This window comes from Eucyclogobius newberryi, unplaced genomic scaffold (assembly GCF_026437365.1).
Source record: "Eucyclogobius newberryi isolate DKJ021-1_F unplaced genomic scaffold, fEucNew1.0.hap1 SCAF_11, whole genome shotgun sequence".
Classification (NCBI taxonomy): Eukaryota; Metazoa; Chordata; class Actinopteri; order Gobiiformes; family Gobiidae; genus Eucyclogobius; species Eucyclogobius newberryi.
The window spans coordinates 31146266-31171326 of record NW_027315735.1 but is presented as its reverse complement, the minus strand read 5'-3'; the positions used below and the strand labels follow the sequence as shown (position 1 = coordinate 31171326).

At 42.3% G+C, this 25061-nt stretch overlaps 2 protein-coding genes across 2 annotated transcripts; one reads left to right on the top strand and one right to left on the bottom strand.

The window, feature by feature from the left end:
- Positions 1-5022: 5022 nt before the first annotated feature.
- cab39l1 (calcium binding protein 39, like 1) lies at positions 5023-10694 on the bottom strand. Its single transcript, XM_072439905.1, has 8 exons — positions 10554-10694; positions 10316-10480; positions 10050-10168; positions 7963-8131; positions 7751-7810; positions 7346-7411; positions 6450-6593; positions 5023-5254 (listed from the first exon to the last, which is right to left on the bottom strand). Exons 1-8 carry the CDS (start codon positions 10668-10670, stop codon positions 5054-5056), a joined length of 1041 nt encoding a protein of 346 aa, XP_072296006.1. The 5' UTR covers positions 10671-10694; the 3' UTR covers positions 5023-5053.
- Positions 10695-14342: 3648 nt separating this feature from the next.
- Positions 14343-25003, top strand: phf6 (PHD finger protein 6). The gene is made up of 11 exons (XM_072439904.1): positions 14343-14363; positions 17478-17638; positions 18668-18769; positions 18892-19025; positions 19120-19169; positions 19600-19763; positions 21628-21771; positions 22843-22947; positions 23032-23165; positions 23248-23371; positions 24386-25003. Exons 2-10 carry the CDS (start codon positions 17507-17509, stop codon positions 23369-23371), a joined length of 1089 nt encoding a protein of 362 aa, XP_072296005.1. The 5' UTR covers positions 14343-14363; positions 17478-17506; the 3' UTR covers positions 24386-25003.
- The last annotated feature ends 58 nt before the right edge of the window (positions 25004-25061 follow it).

The following is a 25061-nucleotide window of genomic DNA, read 5'->3' as shown; positions in this document are numbered from 1 at the left end:
AAGGCAAGTCTCCCATCGCAAGGCACCGCGCTGCAATTTAGTATGAATTAACATTTGGAGTGGCACCGCGCAACGGGGCATTTACGTGTTAAAAACTGGTTTTCCATCGAGAAAACCAGGATGCAGTCCCAGTTCAAGTCTGAACAAATATATATGTGTCAAGTTTAGGCATGCATACAAATCAACGTGTATGTAAAATGTCTAATAAAATACACTGATCAGGTGTAACAATATTCAAGTGTTTTTGGAAATCATTTTGGGCCAGTCTATACTTGAATCACATGTTTCATACATATTTGTGGCATTTTTCATCGATACAGATCATTTTAGACCAGGAACACCCCGCAAAGGCTGCACCTAAACCAGGTCTAAATCAGGTCCAAACCGGGTCTGAACCTGGGTCTGCACCCGGGTCTGAACCGGGTCAAAACCAGGTCATGAACAAGGTCTAAACCCGGTCTGAACCCTGGCTGAACCAGGGCTTAACCGGGTCTAAACCAGGTCTGAACCATATCTAAACCAGGTCTAAACCCGGTCTAAACCATGGCTGAACCGGGTCTGAACCAGGTCTAAACACCCGGCTACACCTGCAGTTTTGGAGATGATTTGATTCTAACCATCTTTGTCAAACGTTCTCAAATTCCCCCCATTTCTCTTGCTTCCAACATGTTCCCGCTTTGAACCTCTGGCCAAAACACTTTACGCCTCGTTATAATGTTAGACCTGATCATTGTGTCACATCAGAGGAAAGTAAAGGAGAAAAATCAGCATTTGCAAACACAAAACCCATGAGGTATATTCTAAAGAACTGTGCGCACAGACATCGCCTCGCCATCTCTAATATGCCATTACGGGGGCAGCAGCAGGTTTCATTAAGGCAAAAATCCACAAGTGCTTTTAAAGCTACACAACGTAACGTTTGGGAAATCCTACCACAACAGCAAGCATTTGAACAAACAAAATGACATGAAACACACAGCCAATCAGCAAATCATCATGATGCACACCAGGCATACCAGTTTCAGACTATCTCATACATGGGAAATGGCGAGAGGCGATGGTAAAATACACGTGAATGTTAGTCATCGGTTCAGCCAGGACTCCATTGCATTTACTATTCCTTTATCCTGACCATTCCAATCTATTCAGCAAAAATGTCTCCTCAAACTAAGAAAATTGTAACTAGTTCTACAGATAAAACTGCTTGTCGCTATTAGTATTTTACACAAGGCTAATTTGTCATTCGTTTACTCTAATCATAAGCGCCAGGAATCAGCGAGTCACGTTACTGCATCACATGAATCAAAAGGACAATTACGTTTACAAATTGAAGGGTTAAGACGGGTGCAAACGTCCAGAAGCTGAACATGACATCGTTCCTGCATTACCGCTCAAGAATACGTTACCAAGACGAGATCTCCCACAAAGTGCTTGTTCGAGTTTCGATCTGGGGCAGTCTTAAGAAGATAGATTATAAAAAGCAGCTGGTACATCAATTACTACGTGCAAACTGCGTCTGAGTAACGTAGGCTTTCGTGGTCATTTAGGAAGCCGTTTTGGAGGAGTTATTGTTGAACCACCTTTGTTGACCCTGCTTTGGTCCCAGTCCTTGCCCTTAGACCTGGTTTTGGACCTGTACGTTCTCGTTTTGGACCTGTACGTTCTCGTTTTGGACCTGTACGTTCTCGTTTTGGACCTGTACGTTCTCGTTTTGGACCTGTACGTTCTCGTTTTGGACCTGTACGTTCCAGTTTTGGACTTTGGACCTGTACGTTCTCGTTTTGGACCTGTACGTTCCAGTTTTGGACCTGTACGTTCCAGTTTTGGACTTTGGACCTGTACGTTCTCGTTTTGGACCTGTACGTTCTCGTTTTGGACCTGTACGTTCTCGTTTTGGACCTGTACGTTCTCGTTTTGGACCTGTACGTTCTCGTTTTGGACCTGTACGTTCTCGTTTTGGACCTGTACGTTCTCGTTTTGGACCTGTACGTTCTCGTTTTGGACCTGTACGTTCTCGTTTTGGACCTGTACGTTCCAGTTTTGGACTTTGGACCTGTACGTTCTCGTTTTGGACCTGTACGTTCCAGTTTTGGACCTGTACGTTCTCGTTTTGGACCTGTACGTTCTCGTTTTGGACCTGTACGTTCTCGTTTTGGACCTGTACGTTCCAGTTTTGGACCTGTACGTTCCAGTTTTGGACCTGTACGTTCTCGTTTTGGACCTGTACGTTCTCGTTTTGGACCTGTACGTTCCAGTTTTGGACCTGTACGTTCTCGTTTTGGACCTGTACGTTCCCGTTTTGGACCTGTACGTTCTCATTTAAATGTGCACTGTGTAACTTTACGTTTATTTACGTTACCCTGGCGATTTAATTTCACTCAAAAAGTATTTATAATTACACTGGGAGCGCTTCGTTTATTGGTTTTCTCAAAGTATTTGTCCGTCCCGTTTTGCAGTGGTCGAGTATGTTTCGTGTACACAAACGGAGACTCTTGGCCCAGCACCGCGAAACGCAAAAAAATGACAAAATCACTAAATCAATAGCATCTTCAGAGTCTAAATAAGTCCGGAATTTGGTCGTTTTTCTGGTCGCCGTGGCCCGTCCGGCTTCCACGTCGCCCCCCCCCAGTGAGCGTCGCCAACGTCGGGCGGCCCCAGAATAACATATCCCGCCGCACAAAACGCATCGATCCGTCTCGCTGGTTTTGATTTTTCGCTAATGGAGCGGCGAGGACAGCCCGGCGGGGCAACATCCGACCTCAAAACGCGGCCGCCTGCAATGTGTTCAAACTATCGCCTGGAAACCACCCGCCGCCGCCTCCAACGAACACGCCACCGGATGTTTGGATCCGGCAAATGGTGCTTTAGCCACGTGGATTGACTGGGTTTGGTCGTTTAAGTCAATTAATTGTTCGATGGCGTTTTCGTCGGCCGACATTTGTATGAGTCCGCAGAGTATTTTACGCAAATGCAGAAAGGAGAAGGCAAAAAGTTAATTCTTCTGAGCTTTTTGGAGCGACTGGGCCATTTGTTCAGCTTTTCCGCGCCGTTTTGAAGTACTTTACTGCGTACAAAGCCGCTATCGCTCGTTTCGTTAGCTTTTGTGTGTATTTTGGGTCCTATACCTTGTCAGATTATTGAACTCTCCATCCCTCCTTCTTCTCACTCCCTTTTAGCCGAGCGAGAATGTCTTTGGGCAACGGCAGCGCTGCAATTGTACTGTAAAAACTTGCTGTCGTCATTTAGACCAAGACTTGTATTACTTGTATTACTTGTATTACTCTAGCTGCAGTTCAAATTCCTAGAAATGCTCCCAGGTTTGAAAATAAATCACAAATCTAACCTCAATATGTGACAGATTTTCTCCAAACGGTTTCGCCTCAGTGTTTATAAATGTCAAAAGCTCCACAAAGCAGCTTAAAACTGATTTACTGCGGTAACTGCCGAGTCAAAATGAGCCAAAACGAAGGGGGGAAATGGGACAATAAAAATATGCGTTCTCGTCTCCGTGTCGTCGTTTGCCAGGAATGTCCCGCAATGTGGCATTAAGACGGCCTATTTCCACGCGGCGTTATATATGACTGAAACTAACAATTATTTTAGCAGTCGAGAAGTCAGCGTAATTTTTCCCCCCAAATAGTCGACAAGTCAGACTACCGTATTTTCTGGACTATAAGTCGCAACTTTTTTCATAGTTTTGGCCGGGGTGCTACTTATACTTATATTTATAATTATAGTCCAGATACTCCAGAGCGACTTATATGCGATATTATTTGTTATTTTCACACTTGCAACCACATTTCATACTGCTTATACATCTTTTTTTCTTCTTCTCTATTATGCATTTTTTGGCTGGTGTGACTTATAGTCCGGAATATACGTTGAGATTTATACAAACATTTTTAACCAAATAAAAGATTAGAAATAGTTCATTCCTTTTTGACATTTTTGATTTAATAACGCAACCGTCCTTGTTTTCGTACGCGTTCTCGGAGTCCGTGCAGTCCAGATAACAACTAAAAAGAACGCCACGCCCGATCACCCTCGCACGCCGTCACCACGAAGACCCCGCGAGCGTCTGACCACCAGCAAAGTTACACAGTGCACCTTTAAAAAAACACGGCAACAGGGGGGAAACGCCGGCCTCCTTCGCCCCGCGCTCGACCGTACGGATCGATAACGTCCCAGAACCTACTCCTCTACGAACTTGTGTAAAGCAAGAAGCAACGTGCGCAAAGAAACGCCTTTTCGACGCTTTACCAAACGGATACGTTAGAAAAATAACATCTCTCTCGCCGCTAATCTCCTTTAAAACAGAGTGGACTTTGACCTGAACGAACGCAACATTGGCTGTGAATGAAAAGGTAACAGTTTGACGCCCAATATCGAGCGGACAAAGGCATTTTTTAAATATTTCACGGCTTAAGAACGGTCTGAAATGAGGAGTTATTGGCCCGCGCGAGTCATTAAAGCCTCCGGAGGAGAACGCCAACAAAAAGGAAGTAAGGCTTTTCCTATATTTTGTAGTTAATATAATATTTAATAATAATAACAATAATAAAGCGCGTCTTTTTAAACTCTGTTCGCAGCAAAAACCCACCACTCTAAAACGTTCGCAGCAAAAACAATGTCAACATGAGATAAAACGGACTTCAGAATGGTGTTAATCTTGATTTGGTTTGACCGAATCAGCTGCAAAATAAAACGAAACAATCAAACGCTTTCTAAAGTGAGCCGTTTTCGCAGTTGTGCTGTGGACGCCGTCATATCGATTCAGATTTGCCAAAAAACAACCCCCAGAAGAACAAGATCGTTTTCTTATTTCAATCCCACTGGCGCCCGACTGAAATAAGATAAACTAATTGCATTTTTCTTATTTAAAAGTTGAATGATGTCGATTTGTAAGTAAATGAATCTTAACTTGTGTCAAGATTAGTATTCAGAAGTCCTTTATACCCACAGACATCTCCGGTCGTACGAGTACTTTCGAGCTTTAGGGTGAAAACAAACGGCGTTAACCCTAAAAGCGCCCGTCTGACCACCCAGCTGGGCACTAGGACCCGGGGGCCTCCTCGGCAGCAGGCGTCTTCTTCAGGTACTGGATCTGTTTGATCAGGTAGTTCTTCTCGTCGCAGAACTGCTCGTCCTCGGAGCGGTCCGTCTGGAAGTGGCTCAGGAACTCAACCAGTTTGGTCTGGTTCTTCAGCAGGATGTCCATCACCGGCTGCGTCTTGTTCGGGTTCGCCACGAAAACCTGAGGAGGGGAGGAAAAGGTCAGGAGAGGATCCGAGGAGTCATTTTGTAGTCGGATAATGAGTGTTATGGGTTAAGCAAGGCAACTTTGGGGCCCTAAACTAATAACCTGCACCGGGCCCGGTCAAGTTGCCAAATAAGAAAAGACGACTCGTTGACCAATCAGGGACGAGAACAGAATTCAAACTTTGTAGGAGGAAATATGATCCTTTTTGTGTGTGTTTTATATTAAATGCCTGTGTAGTTTATGACGGTGAAATCATCCTTTATTTTGGTAGCGAAGGCGAGCAGGGGGAACATGTGGGGGACACGGGCGCCGCCATGTTTGTTGTGATTACGCTGCTGGGCGTGTTTATGTCCCAGAATGCAAAGCGCAGGTCAAATTTAATATGAAGCGACTTCATGATGCAGAACGATATGAGCGGTGGCAACACCAGTGGACAGACAGAGGCAAACTAATACAAAAAATTAAAATGAGGGTTCCCTCCTACATGGTCTGTTAAATACAGTAGGATGTGGGGGACCAAAAAAGTTAACGTATCGGCGTCATGCAATGCGTTTAATGCCCCCTGGGATGAAAGATAAGTTTACCAGCGCTATAAAATCATTCAACACGGCGCTATTGAGAAGTACGGTCGGCGAATCGGCGAAATATTAGAAAAATAAAATAATTTAGCGTCATTTTGACAACATGCTGATACGTTTTTTTTTTCAGTCGGCTAGTTTTATACCAGGTCGGTCAGGTTACGGCAAGCAGACATATTCTTTAGCTCAGCCTAAGTAAAATCTGTTTATATTTTTGTAAAGATCTACCATGACGAGGACATTTATTTTTCCCATATCGCATAAATGACAGCGCGTTCTTCACATTTGTGCGCATGCGTTTATAAAAGAGTTGGAATGATATTTAAATACACCCATGCGGATACTTATGCAGATGACAGAATAATCTCCATTATCTTTTTAATACACGTTATTAACACTGTGGAACTCGCTGCTCCCGACAGTTTGCCCCAGCGACACTGAAGGACAGCTCAAATGCAGAGGACAAAATTCCCCACAAATTTCTCCAGTGTTCCAGTCCTGGTCCAGGTTCAGTAAAACATTTGTTGTGGCGTTTGTGAAGTGTGAACACAGCCTAAAAAGACAAGAATGTACCAGGACATTTCGAATAGCGCTATAAAACCTCGCGAGACCTTAAAGACATGGAATGCTTCAAACTGGATGTTTCGGCTGTTGTCTCGCAGCATGTTCATCATGAGCTTCAGGTTTTCCGCTCGGCTGATGTACTTGGTCATCACGGTGAAGTTGTGTCGGTCCAGGAGGAGTTCCCCGAGAAGCTGAGAAACACAAAACACACAAAACGGTTTCTATGGCGATTGTCCCAGTTTTCAGCGTGTCCGCGGGTTGTCGACGAGGGATAAAAGACCATCTGTGGTTGGGACGCTTACGTGGCATTTGTGTGGCCCCTGGAAACATCTGCTTAGGGTGAAAACTGAAGCTATTTTTGTCATTATATTAATATTTAAGTCATATTAGCAGTTTAGCATTAGGAGTATTAACACTTGAGAGGCGTGTGTAAACTAATACTAGACTAACGTGCTTTTTAGAACATGGTTGTACACGTCAGACGTAGCTTTTACACATAATAATTATGCAGAAATAATGGACGGAATGGGACAATTATTTTGGTTTATATGTGCCTTAATTTCAATTTTTTTGTTGTTGGATGTCTGTTTTTTTTTATTTTGTCTACCGTTCTCTCTCTTGACTTTTTTGTTTCGCTCATTTGTTTTTTATATACTTTCATATTTAAAAAAACACAATAATTAAAAATAATGGTGATTTCAATTAGATTATTCATGCAGCATTATTGCAATAGCGATATACGAGTGATTGAAAGGCCATGGACTCACATATTAAATGAAGCTATAGTGGCAAAATTCTTTAGCTAAAGCCGTGATAATCATGATTCAGCTTGACTTTTGCACGCTGAGTAACAAGGAAACTGGTTAATGGTCGTTTTGAATTAATACCAGTGCTGTAAGTGTTATTTTGAGAACTATACCAGAATAAACTCTCTTCAAAGTACCTTCAAAGACTGCCGTTTGGTCACGTAGTTGTCTGAATGCAGGAGCTTTTCGTACTCTGTAAACACCTGGAACAGACACAGAAGGTTAGAACTCCATCGATACTGAATTAAATCCCCATCATCACCACGACATTCCAAAGGCAGATAATCAGGTGGAATAAAAGCCTATACATCCGTTTATTTGCTCTGGTCTTACACCTAATAGAGCTCGGGTCGTCACACTTGTTAAATATTAAACCACGGGAGCTTTTTAAAATGCTAAATACAATATTGGGCCTGGGCAAAGCATTCTCCAACATTTCCATCGACACAAGCAGACGCTCCAGCAGAAGAGTCACTCCAAAATCGTTGCTTATTTACCGTTGCCGGGTTTGAAAATAGGAAATACAGAGCGACCACACCCACCTTGTCATAGTTCTTCTCCAGGAAATCTGCACACATGATTTTGTGTCTTGTTAAGAGGTCCTGCAGTGACAAAAGAGACGCATTTAGAGACAATACAGCGAGCATTAAGCACGACGAGTACTGAACAACGAAGCAGCGACAAATATTACTATAACGATTAAGATGTGCAAAAGGTGGAATGATCGACCATAGACATCGGTGTGTCCGCGCACCTTAAACGAGGCGAATGCGTCCGACGCGATGTCGAAGGTGGAGAGCTCGACGTATCTGAAGAAGTTGTAAAACTCGTCGGACAGGAGCACCGTTTTGGCCAGCGGCTCGTGGCGCAGACACTCGCGCAGCATCATCCCGCAGTTCAGGGCCACCTCCAGGTTGTCGTAGCTGGCGGAGCAAAGCACGTACGTTTAGCCATCATTCAAAACAATTATATATCACACAAATGATACACAATATGCAAGAGGAGTTTAGACGTTATGCTATTTGTTTTGCAAGGACAGAAATTCATTCTCCGTCCGACAATAACTGCCCTTTGATCGTTATAACTACAACAAAGCAGAGTAAACAGCCTTTGAGTATTATAATGCAACAGAAAGACAACATAAACTAGAATGAAAAAACCTTTTAGGGAACTGTGCTCTGAACAGTGGGTACATTTACAGTTAAAACTAAATATATATATATATATATATATAAATATAAATATAAATATATAAATATAAATAAATAATAGTAGACTAGAATAATCAGACCGAACAGATCTGAAAGAATTTCAAAATAGCTCTTTTAATCTATAAAATTATTGCGTTCATTTGGTTTGTGCAACATTAGTTAACATTAGTTATTAGTTAGAGAAACCAGATTACTCGCATCAGATACAACCGTTTCTCAATGATCTGATGGAACTAATACTACAACTAGTCTAGTAAATCAAAAAAGCGTTGATCATTTTAATACGCGTTTGCTCTGTCAGACTCTCCCCCCCAAAATAAATAAATGAATGCCCATTGGTAGATGTATTATTTCCCGCACAGATGCTGGATCAGCTTCACCCTCGGCCTTTCCCCGCTTTCTTTGTGTGAAACCGACTGTAAACTGTAAACAGAAATGACCTTTCTCAATCAATGACACACGCTGTAAGCAAATGTTATACTAATCCCTCAGTATCATTCAGGGGGGACCTGGACACGCCCTTCAAAGGAGATTAGACCACTGGCACCTCGCGGTGATGTAGAAAAGTGCACAAAAAGTGGCTTCTGGTGTCCAAAAGGTAAAAGTACAAGTAACACCTACGTCGTGTTTGTTGTGGCTTTTGTAACGCATTCATTTATCACCAAGGACAAACTCGCACCTGCACTCACCACAAGAGCAGTGTTTTGTGTCGTTTTCTCACCAATAACGTGCCGTGTGAAGCCAAACTTTCGTGATCAAGTGCTGCAAAAGTATTCCTTTGATTTTAAGTGTATTCTTAGAACCATCAAATTAAATAATAACTGTACCCGAAGACCGTAAAATATTAGTATTCTGATTCTATTTTGACATTTTCAGCGCACGTGTTTAGTCACTTCACATTCTACAGTGCTGTATAATAGTCGTTTGATAAAGTAAAAATAAATGCATTTATAACACACTTTACTATGCTTTGGTGTAAACCGCGGGCAAACGCATTAAATTGTATCGTTTGAATCTTTAAACGTTTCATGTCAACACACAAATTCACCGGTCAGCAGCTGATAAGTGATGTGCGTCTCTGACAGTAAAACTAATAGGGGCTCTAGTTGACACGTACAACTATGGAACATGCCGTGCTCGACATTGCAGAACATTTCATGCGCACTCAAGTCGACTGTGCCAGTTTTAGCTCGAATTTGACCATTAACCAGGCAGAAACTATGCAGCCGTGGCGTGGCAAACCAGGCTCCTCATCAATCAAAATCGATCGATCGTGTCATAGAAAATGATTTGGGAATTAAAAGCGCGGCGGTGATTCGATTTCAAAAAGGCCGAGGAATGCTTTAGACCTGGATTTGAGTTGATTCCGCGCCGACAGACTTTGATTCGCTCACACAAAACAGCTAACTCTCTTTCCATCGTGACCCACAGGTAAGCGCGACAAGTTCCCGCTCGCTCCGCAGAGAGTTGTTGAAACACATTCTGGGCAATGACAAAAATCACTCCGAGCAGTGAGCGATTATGCCAAAAGGCGGGGTTCGTTTGAATGCTCGGGCGACAAAGAAACCGACGGCGCGCGCATTTAGCAAGTAGCAGAGTAGAGAACATCGTTGTAAAAAGGTAAACTTACCCATTTAAAAGCATGAAGAGGATCTGCGTATGCGACGAGATGTATTCTACCGTAGGTGTGCGGGTGCCAATCTGCCGCCGTACTATGTTACTGAACAAATGCACCACATCCTTCTTCCCCTGGAACAGAAAAAAATATCTTTACACACACCCACACACAGTTTTGCTTTAGGGCATCAATCCATTCAATCTGGCAATCACAGTCAGCCCAAAGTGATCAATAACTTTTACACAATGTAAGAAAGACCGGGCCACAGCGCCGCTTACCTCAAAATCAATCCTATGGAGGTTTTCGATGAGCGATATGAGTAGATTGGTGTTGTACAATTCCTGGGCAAGTTGTGCTACGGCTTCTGTCTGGGGCTCTTTCTCGCCGGTACCGCTAAGCACCTCTTTCAGTGAAGTGAGGTTTTTGGAAATATCCTCTACAACCTAAAAAAAACAAAATACATTTCACCGTCAGTAATCGCACAACGGTGTAATAACCAAGTAGTGCGTGACTCGCCTTCTCTGCCTTTTTCGTGTCGCCGGTGTCCAGCTTTTCTAAGACGGCAACATTTTCTTTTAAAGTCCTCACGGTTTCAGCGGGACTCTTTTGGGACTTGCCGAATGAGAAAGGCATGGTGAGGAGGACGGGTAATCCGAGCCTTTTAAACATAAAATCACAAAATGATGAGACAAAAGGAGGACAAGCAAACAAAACGACTAGATGTTGTGCAACGATAAGAAGCCATTGCGAGCGACTGCCACGATGAGGATGCCACACACACAAACAAACAAACACAGCGCCATTTCGACACTGAGATGTATGGAAAAATTGCACCTTTGACGACAGATCTACTAAGCAAACTTTGAATAGCAAAAATTAGACAAGAAATGTGACCTGCGATATGAAAAGTTGCTATAGTAAAAATCATGAATAACTGGTAGAACTAGTAGCGACTGCGTAATGCATTATGGCAGTCAACTACATGCTGTGCCGGGGCAAGAAGCCGCTGCGAGTGACCGTTTTATGCCTGGCCATATTCTGCACAGTGGCCGTGACGATGATGTCACGCCATGACGATGATGTCACGAGTGATGATGTCACCAATCGCCAACATTCCGCCACTACAAGATAAAGGGAACATTTTTCACGACGAATCCCGGAAGTACGACAAAAAACAAACAAAAAACGAGGAATACCTAAAGCAACGCCACCTTTGAAAAATAAATAAATATATATATATATATATATATATATATATATATATATATATATATACACAGTAAATCTACAAAAAGAACTTTGAAAGGCAAAAAATGTGACCTGTGAAGTAGTGACTGCGTAATAATGCACTATGAGAACCAACATCACTCAATAAAACTACAAGAACTATAATAGTGTATCGCTCAATGAACTTCCTGTAGTTTTATGTACCAGGAAATGACATTTTAAACGCTGTCCTATTAAAAAAACACAATTAGTTCAGCTGACTGACTGCATGTACCGAGTTACAGTGCTAAAATACCACAACAACATACATCGCTATTTGCCGAAGAGCCGCTAACTACTTGGTTTTCCCGCACCGAACCACTCTCGCTTCAACTTTTACGCGTAAACGCCGTGTTCGCGACGCTATCACGGTATCACGGCAGAACAATATAGCAACTTCTCCGTCGCCTCAAATGTCAAAAGTGACGTAAAAGTCACGGTTAGCGGCAACACTGTTTTTTTGCAAGTTTTAACTAGCTTGTGACCTAGTTAGCATTAGCCAGATCGGTCACCGCAACATCACCATCGCAGAGCGTCAAACGAACTGTAAATTTGACAAAAGTGATGAAAACGTCGTGAGCGATCGCACTTACCGGCTGGAACTGTGTGCGGAGGCTCGGAGCAGGCTGCGGCTAAAGCTTGGCTAGCGAGCTAACAAGTTTATCCACTTTTCTTTTCGCCCCCGTTTCTGGTCCAAAGCTTTATCTTGATGCCCGAACACTGGCGAGTACAGACTAACCGCGGCGACTATTTCCACGACCGAGCGACCGTCATAACTCGGATCCCCCCATGTAAAGTTGGAGGTCTGAAGTCTTCGCCCGACAGTCGCCAAACTTGCTGGCCGCCTGGATGTGGAGGGAGCAGCTCGTCTGACAACTTATTTCCCTGTTCTCGGTGCAGAAAACTACGCTCTGTCCTCTCCGATCATCCCAGGGACAAGGGGCGGGGCTGTGCTCGCACCGCGCGCTGACGGACGCGGCGCTCGGCCAATCGGATGCGAGAAAAGACCTGCGCGGCCACAGCCTCCCGGCGGCTCATTTATTTATATATTTATTTATGTATTTATTCATTTATTTATATATTTATGTATTTAGTTATTCATTTATTTATTTGCATTTACTTGCCAAATCGACCAAGTAGGAATAAAGTGTGTATATATTGGTTGGCTTTGAGTAGCTACAAAGACCATATAAATAGTTATATTATATATATTTTAAAGATATATCTAGAAACCAATATTGGTCAAGAATGCATTTAATTTAATAGAAGTATTAGTCTAGTGTTTTTTGTGCTATAGCCACAATGACTAATGTGCTTCTAAAACCAAGTACCACCTATGATACCAGGTCTAAACCGGTCTTAAATTAAAGCTAAACATGGTCCAAAATGACACTGAACCATGGATAATTCTCCAGATAAGTCCAATATGATTGTCAATGATTCTGTGTAACTTGAGCTCCTGAGCATATAATATAGGCCTATGGTTTCATTGTAGGCCTATCCATGATCCACGTGGAACTTTCCATCATGTATTAATTGGGTTGACATTGTAAATATTAGTTTGAATTGTTATTTACCTTATAAACAAGAGGATTATCCAGTGTTTGGCTTCTGTATTGTTAACATGTGATTTGAGATAATGTCTCCTTCAGCTACAGTTGGAGCTACTGGTCCTAAATGTACACACAAAACAGAAAAAGAAACGTTGCTCACTCGTAAATGTTTATACTGCATACATTAACTGACTATTAACTGGACTTTTGAAATGTGTGACATTAGCTGTTTTAAGTTTTTGAGCGACCTGTAGTTCCTCTTCAACTATGCAGAGGCTGATGTTGCTTTATAAATACACTATGGCCTACTTGTTGCAAACAATGGAGTTTTTAGACATAATTTAGTGTAAATTTGTATTCTATTATAATCCCCATTAGTTATTTCCACAGCTACTCTTCCGGGATCTTCTACTAAATATATTGCTGTGACCATTGGTTAATGTTACCACATATCTTGCTGATATTCACAACAATATGTACTTATTCTAATTACTGTAAATTATTATTATTATTTGTATTATTATTATTATAAACCGTTTTATTGCATATGCTTCTTTTTGTTTTATTCATATCATATTGATGGCATAACTATAAATATCTTAATCACTGAAATGTTTCATTTAATGTAGCACAATTTTGTTTTAACCCTATTTATAGACATTGAATCCTCCAAGTACAGTTTGAATTGTATGAACACAAAATAACCTTCATATGTAATATTGATGATACCCCATTTTCCAAAGTGCAGGGTGATGTCACTGAAAAGTATCAATAGTGGCAGGTGGTGCAGCGTGTGCTCGCCTACAAATTGGAGGCGTTTAAAATTGATTTGTGGTTTGAGAGTGATGAAAATCTAGCACGGTTGACATTGCAATGACCAATTACAAACAAAATATGTCTTTTGAATGGGCAAAAAAGTGAATATCACCTATAAACAGGAAGCTGAGACCCATGAACTACATAGGCAATTGTAGAATAAACAAACCTATATTTTATTAGGTGGAATTGTACTTGAAAATATGCATACATTTAAACAAAAACGAAGAAAAAATGCAGCTCTTTTCTATACCTAATCTAACAGAGCATATTGAAATGATTTGCACAAATATATGATAGTGATTTAGAATTTAGGTTGAGCTGACACTTTGACCTCTTCCAGTTCTATGCGCATAGTGTATTTTCACCTAATCTTGCATTTATAATAAAATAGCTATTGTCATGGTTTTTCTTTGTCAATTTATGCAGTTCCTCTGCCTCAACGACGTCTTTTATCTTTCACATTTAAACAAACGCATACAAATTCACTCGGGGGCCCTATTATTGCGATAGCGCTCGCCGGAAGTCTCAATCTCTACGTTTCCGGTGAGCGTAGCGTTGATGCTAGCTTTAGCGCTTCGCCATCCACACACACGATCACTTCTGAAGGACGGAAAGGAAACACGGCCGAGCTCCCGCGCAGTTTCCCACCCGGTCCGCCAGTTCCACGCGAAATCCGCCTCGTTACCAGGTAAATGACGGCGGGGACGATCATCTCCCCGTGAGACCGGAGCCGTGTTTCGCGTCCCCCGGCTGTCGTTTCGGGCCGTAGTCGCTCGCGTCGTTCTGCCTCCGCGCAGGGAAACATCACGTATGGCGCTCTTTGCTCACCCCCCCCCCCCCCCCCCCCCCCCCCCCCCAAAAAAAAAAAAAAAAAACCCGCGCCTGTCATGACCATTTCCACATTTAAAAGGCAAAATAACCAAACATCCCGGACCCGTGTCGCCAAACTAACACCCCACGGTTGTCGTTCCGCACGGGCGACGGTTGTTTAGCCACGTTTGCGGGCCTTAGGGACGCTTTGTAGCACTTTTACAGCGCGTAGTACAAAAGATGATTTGGAGTTTTTAAAGCGTGGGGGAAAGCGAGAGCAACACACCCCCTTTAATTCAAAAACTTTGCAGGGAGGAATACGGTTTTGTTTTCTTTTTAGGGGGTTTCCAGCCACGGTCGCCCCCGCGTAAAAGACAAATATGTTATCACGTGCCATCGTCGCGGGGTGGAACGGTAAACATCGCGGGGAATTGGCACGTTTTTGTCGTTCCGGCGGAGGGTTTTGTCGGCGGCGGCAGCGGGAGGATTGCGCCGCCGGAGCCGCAGTGGAAGCCTCGGCCCTGCGATCGTCACGGGCAGAAATGGAGTGCCGCGCGTCGCACTTAAAATCTGCCGTGGATTTACGCAGGAATAGTGTGCATTTCCCGCATTTTAAACATCCACCGCGCATCCCCGAGCATCATTTTAAATTTATACGTCTCGTTTTCAAACACCACCGGGTTGTTTGGTTTTGGTGTGTGTGGCGAATCGACACCGGCGTTCTGCAAGTTGCTTCTCCTCCTCTCCTCTAGATCGTATGTTTTTGATATCATCGCACATTTAACACATGTTTCTGGAGAATATTTGATGAAATAAATGTGCGGTTTGAAGTGTGAGAGTGTGCTGAGGGGCGTCTTGTGATATGAAAGTGGAGCAGTAAACCGTTTCCTCTCAGTGTCTTATAAAACAGGCGTTACAGACTCCGAATTGTGCATTTTCTGTGTATTTGTGTCCCCCAGAAAAGAGGCTTTAAAAGTTTTGGGCAGTGCAGGTTGTGGAGGAGGCCCAGAGCTGGCTGTTTGCTGGGTTGGAAACGTGTTGCATCATTTTCAGGAGAACTGCTCACGGGGGACGTTTCCATTGTTGCTGTGGAATAAGATTTAAAGATTGAAACGTGTATTTGACAAGTAAGATGAGACTGTGGGGTCTTATTGCCACAGATGGGGCCTGTGTTTAGTGCAGTGCAGCAGCCGCAGTGGAGCTATTCTGGATTTGTCCTAATCTTTGTTTGTTTTATCTTGTTTTAAAGGTTGTAATGTCGTTTACTCTCTTTTCAGTACGTTATAGACTAATTTAATTTAGATTTCAGTCGAGCATTTTGTAAAAGTAGTGACTTAAATGGAGCCTAACCTCTGTGTTTATGTTATTGCTGCTTTTAAAATGAACTTCTTAATTTAAAGACTACAATAATAAGTAGTGAGGATTAGTCCACACAAAAAAAATCATATATATTTTTTGGGATAATTGTTATCTGGACAATGCAGATTGAATCAAAAATGTTAAAAATGTATTAAACATTTCTTATTTTCATTAATTATGCTCAATTATGTAAATATTATCTATTCAGAAACCTCCAGTCATCGCATTTCAACACTTATTTGGTCGATAATGGGTTTAAAAGTGACAATGTACGTTATAAATAATCGTTTGACAAGTTGACTATTAGAAAAAAGACTTCGACTACTAAAATAATCCTTATTTGCAGCCCTAATAAAATAATTATAATTACATTAGGTTTACAAGTTAATTAATTAATCTCAACTAATTGGTTATTTAAATAATCAATAACATGTCTTTACACAGGTTCCAAAACATGCCATGAGCTGAGAAAATACGTTTTATGACTCAGATTGAGTCATAAAACTCAATTTGAGTCATAGAGGATTGCCTGAAAATGACGCGTAAAATGTGTAAACTCAGTGCATTTGATGAAAACACTCTTTAGTCCGTAAATGTGCTTCACCAGGATCGTCAAACGCATCACTTCAGCTTCATCCGGGTCAAATTCAGTACAGGAATCTTTTCATTGCGTGTCTTCGATCGATGAGCAAAATGACCGTTATTTGCGGCCCTGGGGTTACATTATATTAATTCCGCGTGATCGTGAAAAGGTTTGGACGACGCGTGGACGATAAATGAAACGGGATGTAGTCGATGTCGTCGCAGTGGTATTTTTAGCTGAAGCATTTGTCACATTTGCAACTGTATTCAGCCATGTAGTGTGAAGTATAAATATAAGTATAAGTCACGCCCCGGGCCAAAACTATGAAAAAAGACTTATAGTCCGGAAAATACGGTAATTGAATACATGTCAAATGTATTTAAAGTTTATGGCCAAACTGGAACATTTCATGCAAAAGCAATAATGACATCTCCATGGAGACAAAAGCAGGTGACTTACACGCCTCCAGAAAAGCTACATAGTGCACCTTTAAATCTCATGGGTGCGTGTCATGAGGAAATGTGCAGCATGAAGTTCACTCAGTTCAATGATTCACTAATTAGAACAAACTTGAGTTTTTTTGCTTCATTTATATATATATTTTTTGTAATTTTACCCTTATTGAAAGTCCAATTAATTACATGCTAAAAAGAGGATGTGTGACTGACATTTGATTGCAGCACCACAATCTTAAAATGCAGTTGAATTTGTGTTATATTTATTACATGATGCCCTCTCTCATGTGAATATCACGTCATTTAGAATATATAAAGGATCAAAACATCTTTAAGAACACTCCGGATGAACAGCTTATAATTGTTCTTTGTCCTGTTTATATTTTGATGTTAATACCACATAATAAGTCACTTGAAATGGCATAAAATCTTTGTCAATTGGTCAAGCCCGAAGCCAAACTGAAGTCACTCATACATTTCCATATTTGTCTGCATTACTTCGAGGTTATTGTATTGCAAAGGGTTTTCTGCCGTCGTAAATGATGCTTTTGCTCTGGCTCTATGACTTAATCGTCTCTGTTCTTGTCCGTTTCAGGCGCGTCGCAGTCCAAAGAAGCCCTGGTCATGTCGGGTCAGAGGAAAGGCGCGTCGCTCCGTCTCCCCAAATGTGCTTTCTGCAGAATGAACCGGGACAAAGAGTGTGGCCAGCTGCTCCTGTCCGACGGCCAGAAGGTGGCAGCACATCACAAGTGTATGGTGAGCACACGCAGGTTTTAAAAGCGGAGAAAGTGCATTTTAGTGACATCTGTGCAACAGTTCAAACTTCATCTTAAAGAATACTTTCACGAAATGGCCCACAGGAGACAAACTTAAAGCATTTTTCTAATTTTTTTTGTTAAAATATGCTATTTTCCTACAATCACAACTGAACCTGTGACTCCAGAGCCTTAAAGTTTATATGACAGTTTTTCTAATCATGACTTAGTTTGGTGGGATTGAATCTGTGGTGACTATTTATCATAATTTCACGTCTGTCAAGCTGGAGTTTGTGAAAAAGAATTAGAAAAATAGAAGCTTTCAAATGACCGGAAGTCGATTCGAGTTCAAAAACTGTATCCCTCTGTGATGTCATCAATGTGCGACGTGCCGCTGAAAGCGCGGGGACAGTTTACCCGCAACTGACAAACTTTTCTGACACGATCATTCAACAAAATAAAGCTGTTCTGTGGTATTGTTTGTCAAATCAAAACAGTTGTGTCATTTGTATGGATCTTGGCTCTTGTTTACAGTCTGGTTGCTAGGTAACAGTTGTGGAATCACCTCTACCCGTGTCACGTTTGTTGCTCATGTCATGTCCAACCAGGAAGTACAATTATAAACTTTGCAGAAATGATCAAAACTCGGGACAAACTGGTATAATGTTTAGTGACTTCTGAAATATAATTGTGTTCACTGTGTTTTAGTGAAATGTCTAGGTTAATCTGTCATATAGACTTTAACCTGAAGCCAGAGACACAGCCAAGTTCATAATTGATGCAGGTGCCGGGATTTAGTGACCATTCAGCTGTTCCTCCTGCACAGAAAATGAAGATTATAAAAAAAAAAATCATTCAACGTTCAAGCTCTAAGCCCACTTTCGTAATCTGATGTTTAGGATTGAAAGCTGTTTAAAAACCCGCTGAAAAACCACCTGTAACGGATCATAACACTTGTCGCCGCCGCAACTGAATCGGACGCGGCTCAAACGAAATGTGAACTCGAGCTTGTCTGGTCTTCTCCGTGCAGCTGTTCTCCTCGGCGCTGGTGTCGTCTCCTACGGACAGCGAGAGCATCGGGGGCTTTTCCCTCGACGACGTGAAGAAGGAGATCAAACGGGGGAATAAACTGGTGAGTGTTTAGATACGATGAGGAAAATGACGTTCCTCCGCAGAAAGGGAATACGCTTCACGTTTTAAACCCAAAATCTTGACATTCAGACTTCTTCCCCAATTCTTTTTTTCGTCCCTCAGATGTGCTCCTCGTGCCATCGTCCCGGGGCGACCATCGGCTGCGACGTGAAAACCTGCCGCAGAACGTACCATTATTACTGCGCGCTGAAGGACAAGGCTCAGACCAAAGAGAACGCATCGCAAGGGATTTACCTGTGAGCCACTTTAGCGATTCAAACGCGGGCAAAATATGGCAAAATCGAGGCTTTTAATGGTTGAAATGTGTTCCCGTTTTGTGTGTGATTCTAGCATTTACTGTCGCAAACATCGGGATGCGTCACTCGAGGACGCGGAAGAAGGTAAGAAAAGCACATGATGTATTATTTGCATGTATCTGGAGGGTTGCAGCGAGTGATTTCTTTGCATAGTCCTACACAAACTACTAATAATACATTTGGTTTCCTACATTTTGGTTTAAAATGTAAATAGATTGCTTTATTATATGCAATTTATTCAATATTTTTTAGTCTGGATCTCTTTTTTTTTTCTGGGTTTTGTTGATATTTTGTCTATTCTATTGTGTTTTTAACTGACTGTAGCACTTTGATTTGTTTTTCAAAAGAGCAATATCTATAAAATCCCATCTTTTGCTTACCATTTTTCCATTTACAATGACGACAAAACCACACCGGAGAGGAGAAATCTTTCAAAACGACCAAAACAAACCTCATATCCACACGCCGAGGTGACACATTTGATCACACTTGTGTTGCGTTTTGTCTTTTGCAGACGAAGCGGAGGCCGTGGCCAACGACTCGGACTCGTCGCCTCCTCAGAGCAGAGGCCGCGGTCGGGTGGAGAAGTCCAGGACCAAGAGCGGGTCCAGGGGCCAGTCTGAGGAGTCCCGGTCCACGTCCTCGCAGGCGGCGGCGGAGGACGAGAGCTCTTCGCACGTAAGGCTCAAGTCACGCTCCGCACGCAAAGACACGATGGGTTCAAATCATAACGCAAACACAGAAAAGCATGAAGAACAAGAGAAAAGTGCCGCTCAAGCTCTAAGCAAACACAAAACGGAACTGCTTAGAGCCCGGATGTAAACATTGCCAGGACAAGAGTGGTGTAGAGTCTGTATGAACCAGGATTGTTTGCAGGACGTCAGCGCAACGACGCGGAGACTCCTTTATCGACTTAGACAAACATTATTGATCCACAGGGGAAATGACTCGGACACAGTAGCTCCTCCATCGCAAGTGCATTAAAGGAGACCTACAGAACCAGGCTTTTAGATGGGATTTGAAAACACCCGGGGGCCAACTATGCGAAAAAACGAGTAGCTTCGCCATTCTCCGGACCACGGCTCGGTAGCCAATCAGAGCCAAGCACACAAATTTTGTCGACGAAATCGTCGATCAGCATGCACATTTTTACTTGTAAACAGTAATGGCGGACTATTGTCAAACGCTTCCTGGCCCGATTTAATGATAATATTCCCTTTTTTTCCCCCAAAGATTTATTAATCCCTGCACTCGAAAATGCCTGGACAGGTCTTCATCTAAAACCCTGTGCAGAACTATGCAAAACAGACTTGTAGGAGCGTTTTAACCATATTAAGGTGGTTTCCCCTTCTCATTTAACCACCGGAAGTTGTATTTCGGAGTGATTCGTGGGTGATAAATCCCCATTGTTTGTTCTGTGGACAAGTCGTCGTTGCTCCACGTGTCACTCATATTTACTTACTTTATTTTCTTAAACGGTGACATATGCAGGATTTGGCAGCGCCGCGATCCCATTTTGACACAAATGAGAAAAAAAATCCAGAAGCAGACTTATTTGCTTATTTCCACAATTAGTTTTTTTATCTGGTTAAAAAAGGACAAAGAATCAAACAACGAAAAATCTCAAGCGTTATTCCTCACCAGACTATGACAGAACATGATTTATTTCATGAGGTTACCATTTAATGACACAATACTCGGATTTCCTGACACGTTTGCTGTCCTCCGTCTCGTGTTGAGAGTAGTATTTATAAAGCGTGACACGCTGGAGCTTCGGGTTTATCGACGGCTGAATTTGCACCTGTCTGACCTCATGACACGTCGCCACTGTCCAGTAACGCTCAAGTGAAAAGGTTTATTGCCATTTTCACAAACATAGGAACTTGTCTTGGTGATTCGGTGCAACATAAAACAATGAACACTAATAAAACGACCTAATACAAGTCAAAGGGAAACAATTTAAATCTGCTATGGGGTAAAAAATGACAATAAGCGATAAGATAAGCCTTTATTTGTCCCACAATGGGGAAATTCCAGTGTTGCAACACAGATTAGGTCTAGAGATATAATAATAAAAAACGGATAACTTATTAAAAAAACACTCTTGTAGAAAACCTATTATACTCTTAATAATAATGACTCTTATTTACAGCTGTTGTATGGACAGAGAATATTGCACCAGATATAAAATAAGAATAAAAATAGGCTTATGTACACACATTTATGTATATGTTTTTAAATCATGTCAATTTACTTTATAAGCCACTGACATAAACACGACCAAAGCTAATTTGAATGGTTTTGAAACTGGAAATGATCATGAACGTGAAGTTGGTTTGGCAGTGCGAGTCCCGGATTGTTTTGGCGTTCCCTGCTTTATATTGTTTTTATATTGATTTCCAACGACACGCTCTGTTCCTCACACTTCAGCGGATCAGAGGTTTCTTACACAGAAGCGGTTGTGGCAGTGACAGTATTCATCTTTATTCTGCTGTAACGGCTCAGAACGTAGCGTCAGGTTTAATCTTTCGTGCGTTTTCAGAGAGACCGGTCGCCCCTGAGGTCCAGCCCAGCAGACGGACTTCAGCGCTGTGGGTTTTGTCACGCTGGAGACGAAGAGAACCAAACGAGAGGCGTCCTCCACACGGACGGCTCCAAGAAAGTAGCTGCTCACTACAAGTGCATGGTGAGGCTTTCCGGGCACGCGCGCATTGGACCGGCCTCTGTTTATACGCTCTAGACTTGATTAGCTTTGCGTCATGGCATCGGTCGCTACGCTTACGTGCAGGCCAGGGAACCCGGAGTCCAAATTAAAACAGATTTTGCAAAGGGCACGATTGAGTCTCGAATGGAGTATAGACTGCACGAGGTGAGAAAACGGATCCTCATGTTTGAATATCAAATTGTGGTTATGTGTAACTTTTATTAGGAATGAAAGCTACAATGTTTAAATTACTAGACGTCCCCAAACGATCGAACGAATTGACCTGTTGTAGACTGGGACATGATTGTTCTGGCCGGTTTTGGGTCCAAAATGTTTCGAGTTTGGTGGTTGAGCGCAGTCTGAGTTCTCTCTCTGTGTGTGTGTAAACAGTATTAGGACACAAGGGGATATTTTGGTTTGAAAGTTGTCTGCAGCTGGTTTAGCCCTGGTCTAGCCCTGGTCTAGCCCTGGTTTAGCCCTGGTTTAGCCCTGGTTTAGCCCTGGTTTAGCCCTGGTATAGCCCTGGTATAGCCCTGGTATAGCCCTGGTATAGCCCTGGTATAGCCCTGGTATAGCCCTGGTTTAGCCCTGGTCTAGCCCTGGTTTAGCCCTGGTATAGCCCTGGTCTAGCCCTGGTCTAGCCCTGGTCTAGCCCTGGTTTAGCCCTGGTTTAGCCCTGGTTTAGCCCTGGTCTAGCCCTGGTTTAGCCCTGGTTTAGCCCTGGTTTAGCCCTGGTATAGCCCTGGTATAGCCCTGGTATAGCCCTGGTATAGCCCTGGTATAGCCCTGGTATAGCCCTGGTATAGCCCTGGTATAGCCCTGGTATAGCCCTGGTATAGCCCTGGTCTAGCCCTGGTCTAGCCCTGGTCTAGCCCTGGTTTAGCCCTGGTTTAGCCCTGGTATAGCCCTGGTATAGCCCTGGTATAGCCCTGGTATAGCCCTGGTATAGTCAAACGGTCCAATGGCAGAACGGTTGTGGCAAATTATATTATTTGTTGAACTACACTCAAATAAAGCGGTCCAAAATAAACATGTCTAATATTATCATTTCAGCTTTTCTCCTCCGGAACAGTGCAGCTAACCACAACGTCTCGGGCCGAGTTTGGAAACTTTGACGTCAAAACAGTCATTCAAGAGATCAAAAGAGGGAAGAGAATGGTAAATAACATGGTTGTCAACCTTGAGCAGTATTCCTCAGTTAGTGTTTTTTAAAATGTTCCAAATACACTTTATCTTTTGCAGAAATGTACGCTGTGCAGTCAGCTGGGGGCAACGATAGGCTGTGAAATCAAAGCGTGTGTGAAAACCTACCATTATCACTGCGGTCTCCAGGACAAGGCCAAATTCATCGAAAACATGGCGCGCGGCATTTACAAGTGCGTTCCACGTCTGTGTAACACAGCGCGTAACCTTTTCTTTTAACGCGGGACTGATGCAAATGTGCGTTGTTTTCGCCAGACTTTATTGCAAAAACCACAGCGGGAACGAGGAAAGGGACGAGGAGGACGAAGAGCGGGAGAATCGCAGGGAGAGAGCGGCCAACGCACAAGCCTCGGCGACACAAGTCAACGGCAACAACTAGGTAACGCTCCGAGTCCACGAGTCGCAAGCGGTTACTGGGAAAAGCACCAGGAAACGGCCTTTTCGCGCGTAAAAGGCGAGGTTAAAAGTCACGATTCACTCCGAAAACTCCAGCCAGCTCACGTGGCTTCTCCTTTCTACCGAGGCTCATGTGTAAATCATTTATAATCCCAAAAATAATAGTTGTAGGGATGTCAAGACTATCGGGTTAATAGATAATTGTGATTGTTTAGCTCAGAATATAATCGTAAAGACAAAAAAATTAATTATCGTTGACATTTTAAGAAGAAAAGTAGATTTTTTTTTTTTTATTCAATGGATAGAAATTTGATTTGAAAAAAAGCTTAATCAAGTCTGTATTTAGTTCAATGAAAGGAATTGTGACTATTTTAGAAGCAAAATTAAGTGCTTTACGCTTAGCCTTTCTTCAAAAAAAGTCCAACTCAAATGTGCTTTTTTAATCTTGCCGTTTTATTTCAATTTAATCGTTTAATAGTTTGATTTCACAACGCAGGTCGCACTCTGAGGAGCGGTAATGTGTGAAGGAAACAAAATGTGTGTGTTGTTTTGGCCGTGGTGTTAATAATTGCGAATAATCGTTAAATCTCGCAATAATCTTTAGACTAAAATGTGAAATCGTGACATCCCTTGTTGGTTGACCACTAAACATTTGGTTAGAGTTGCACAAGTGTCACATTCAAATTAGAACTCAACCTAAAGTAAACATGGACTAAATCAAGTCTACATCATTGTGTGTCATGCCATTTATTATCCTTATTATTATCCTATATGTCCTTTTATTCCTAGTTTAGATTGAGTTTTGTCCTTCTCACTGACCATTGACAAACTGTAAACCTTTTTTTCCCCTTATACGTAGCAATATAAGCTACAAGATGAAGCTTAATCTAGTATATGATCAGGCTTAATACATTTCCTTTTGGATATTCTAACATGCTTGAAATGCCATGCAGAAACGGTCGTGTCAAAGTGTCCCAATGCCGTTGTCGTCCCACAGGAGACCGGACCAGTGGGTGATGGAGGAACCGCAAAGATGAGGACATATTTTTTTTATACGTGTTGCAAGTCACCATCTGAAAAACCACCACCGGTCTTTGAAGCGGACAACATGTTCCAGAGCGCGCCTGAACTCCTCCACGTGAACTCTACGTCCTCTTGACCGCCGACGGGTTGAAACGAACACAAGCCAAACTATTTTACTTTTTATTTTACCCACATCAATAATGCCACAGATATTGGGACTAATGGACATTAAGATGGCCGCCCTGGTCCCCAACGGATTCAAAATAATAATAATCTTCGTCTTCTTGTTTCCTAAAGGACTCTATATTGAGCGTTTTGTTACCAGTGTGTCTATAAATGTGCTGTTTTTGTATGTGTACTCATGTCTTAAGCCTCATGTTAGCCTCTCTCCTTCTTTGTACGTACTCTTTTTCATAAATGAGTCATTTTTCAAACGCATGCATTTGTTTTTTTTTCTGTTGTTGCAAGGATTTTTTTTTTTGGCCACTAAGGGGCAGTGTAGAGCTCTTTTTAAGTGAAGTTTACTTGATGTACTTGTATCTGAAGATTGTATCCATGATTGGAAATAGAAAGATTTTATTTTACACATTTACTCATCGCTTCAAGTCCCTTATTTAAAAGGAAAAAAAAAAGTAATGTGAGATGAAGTG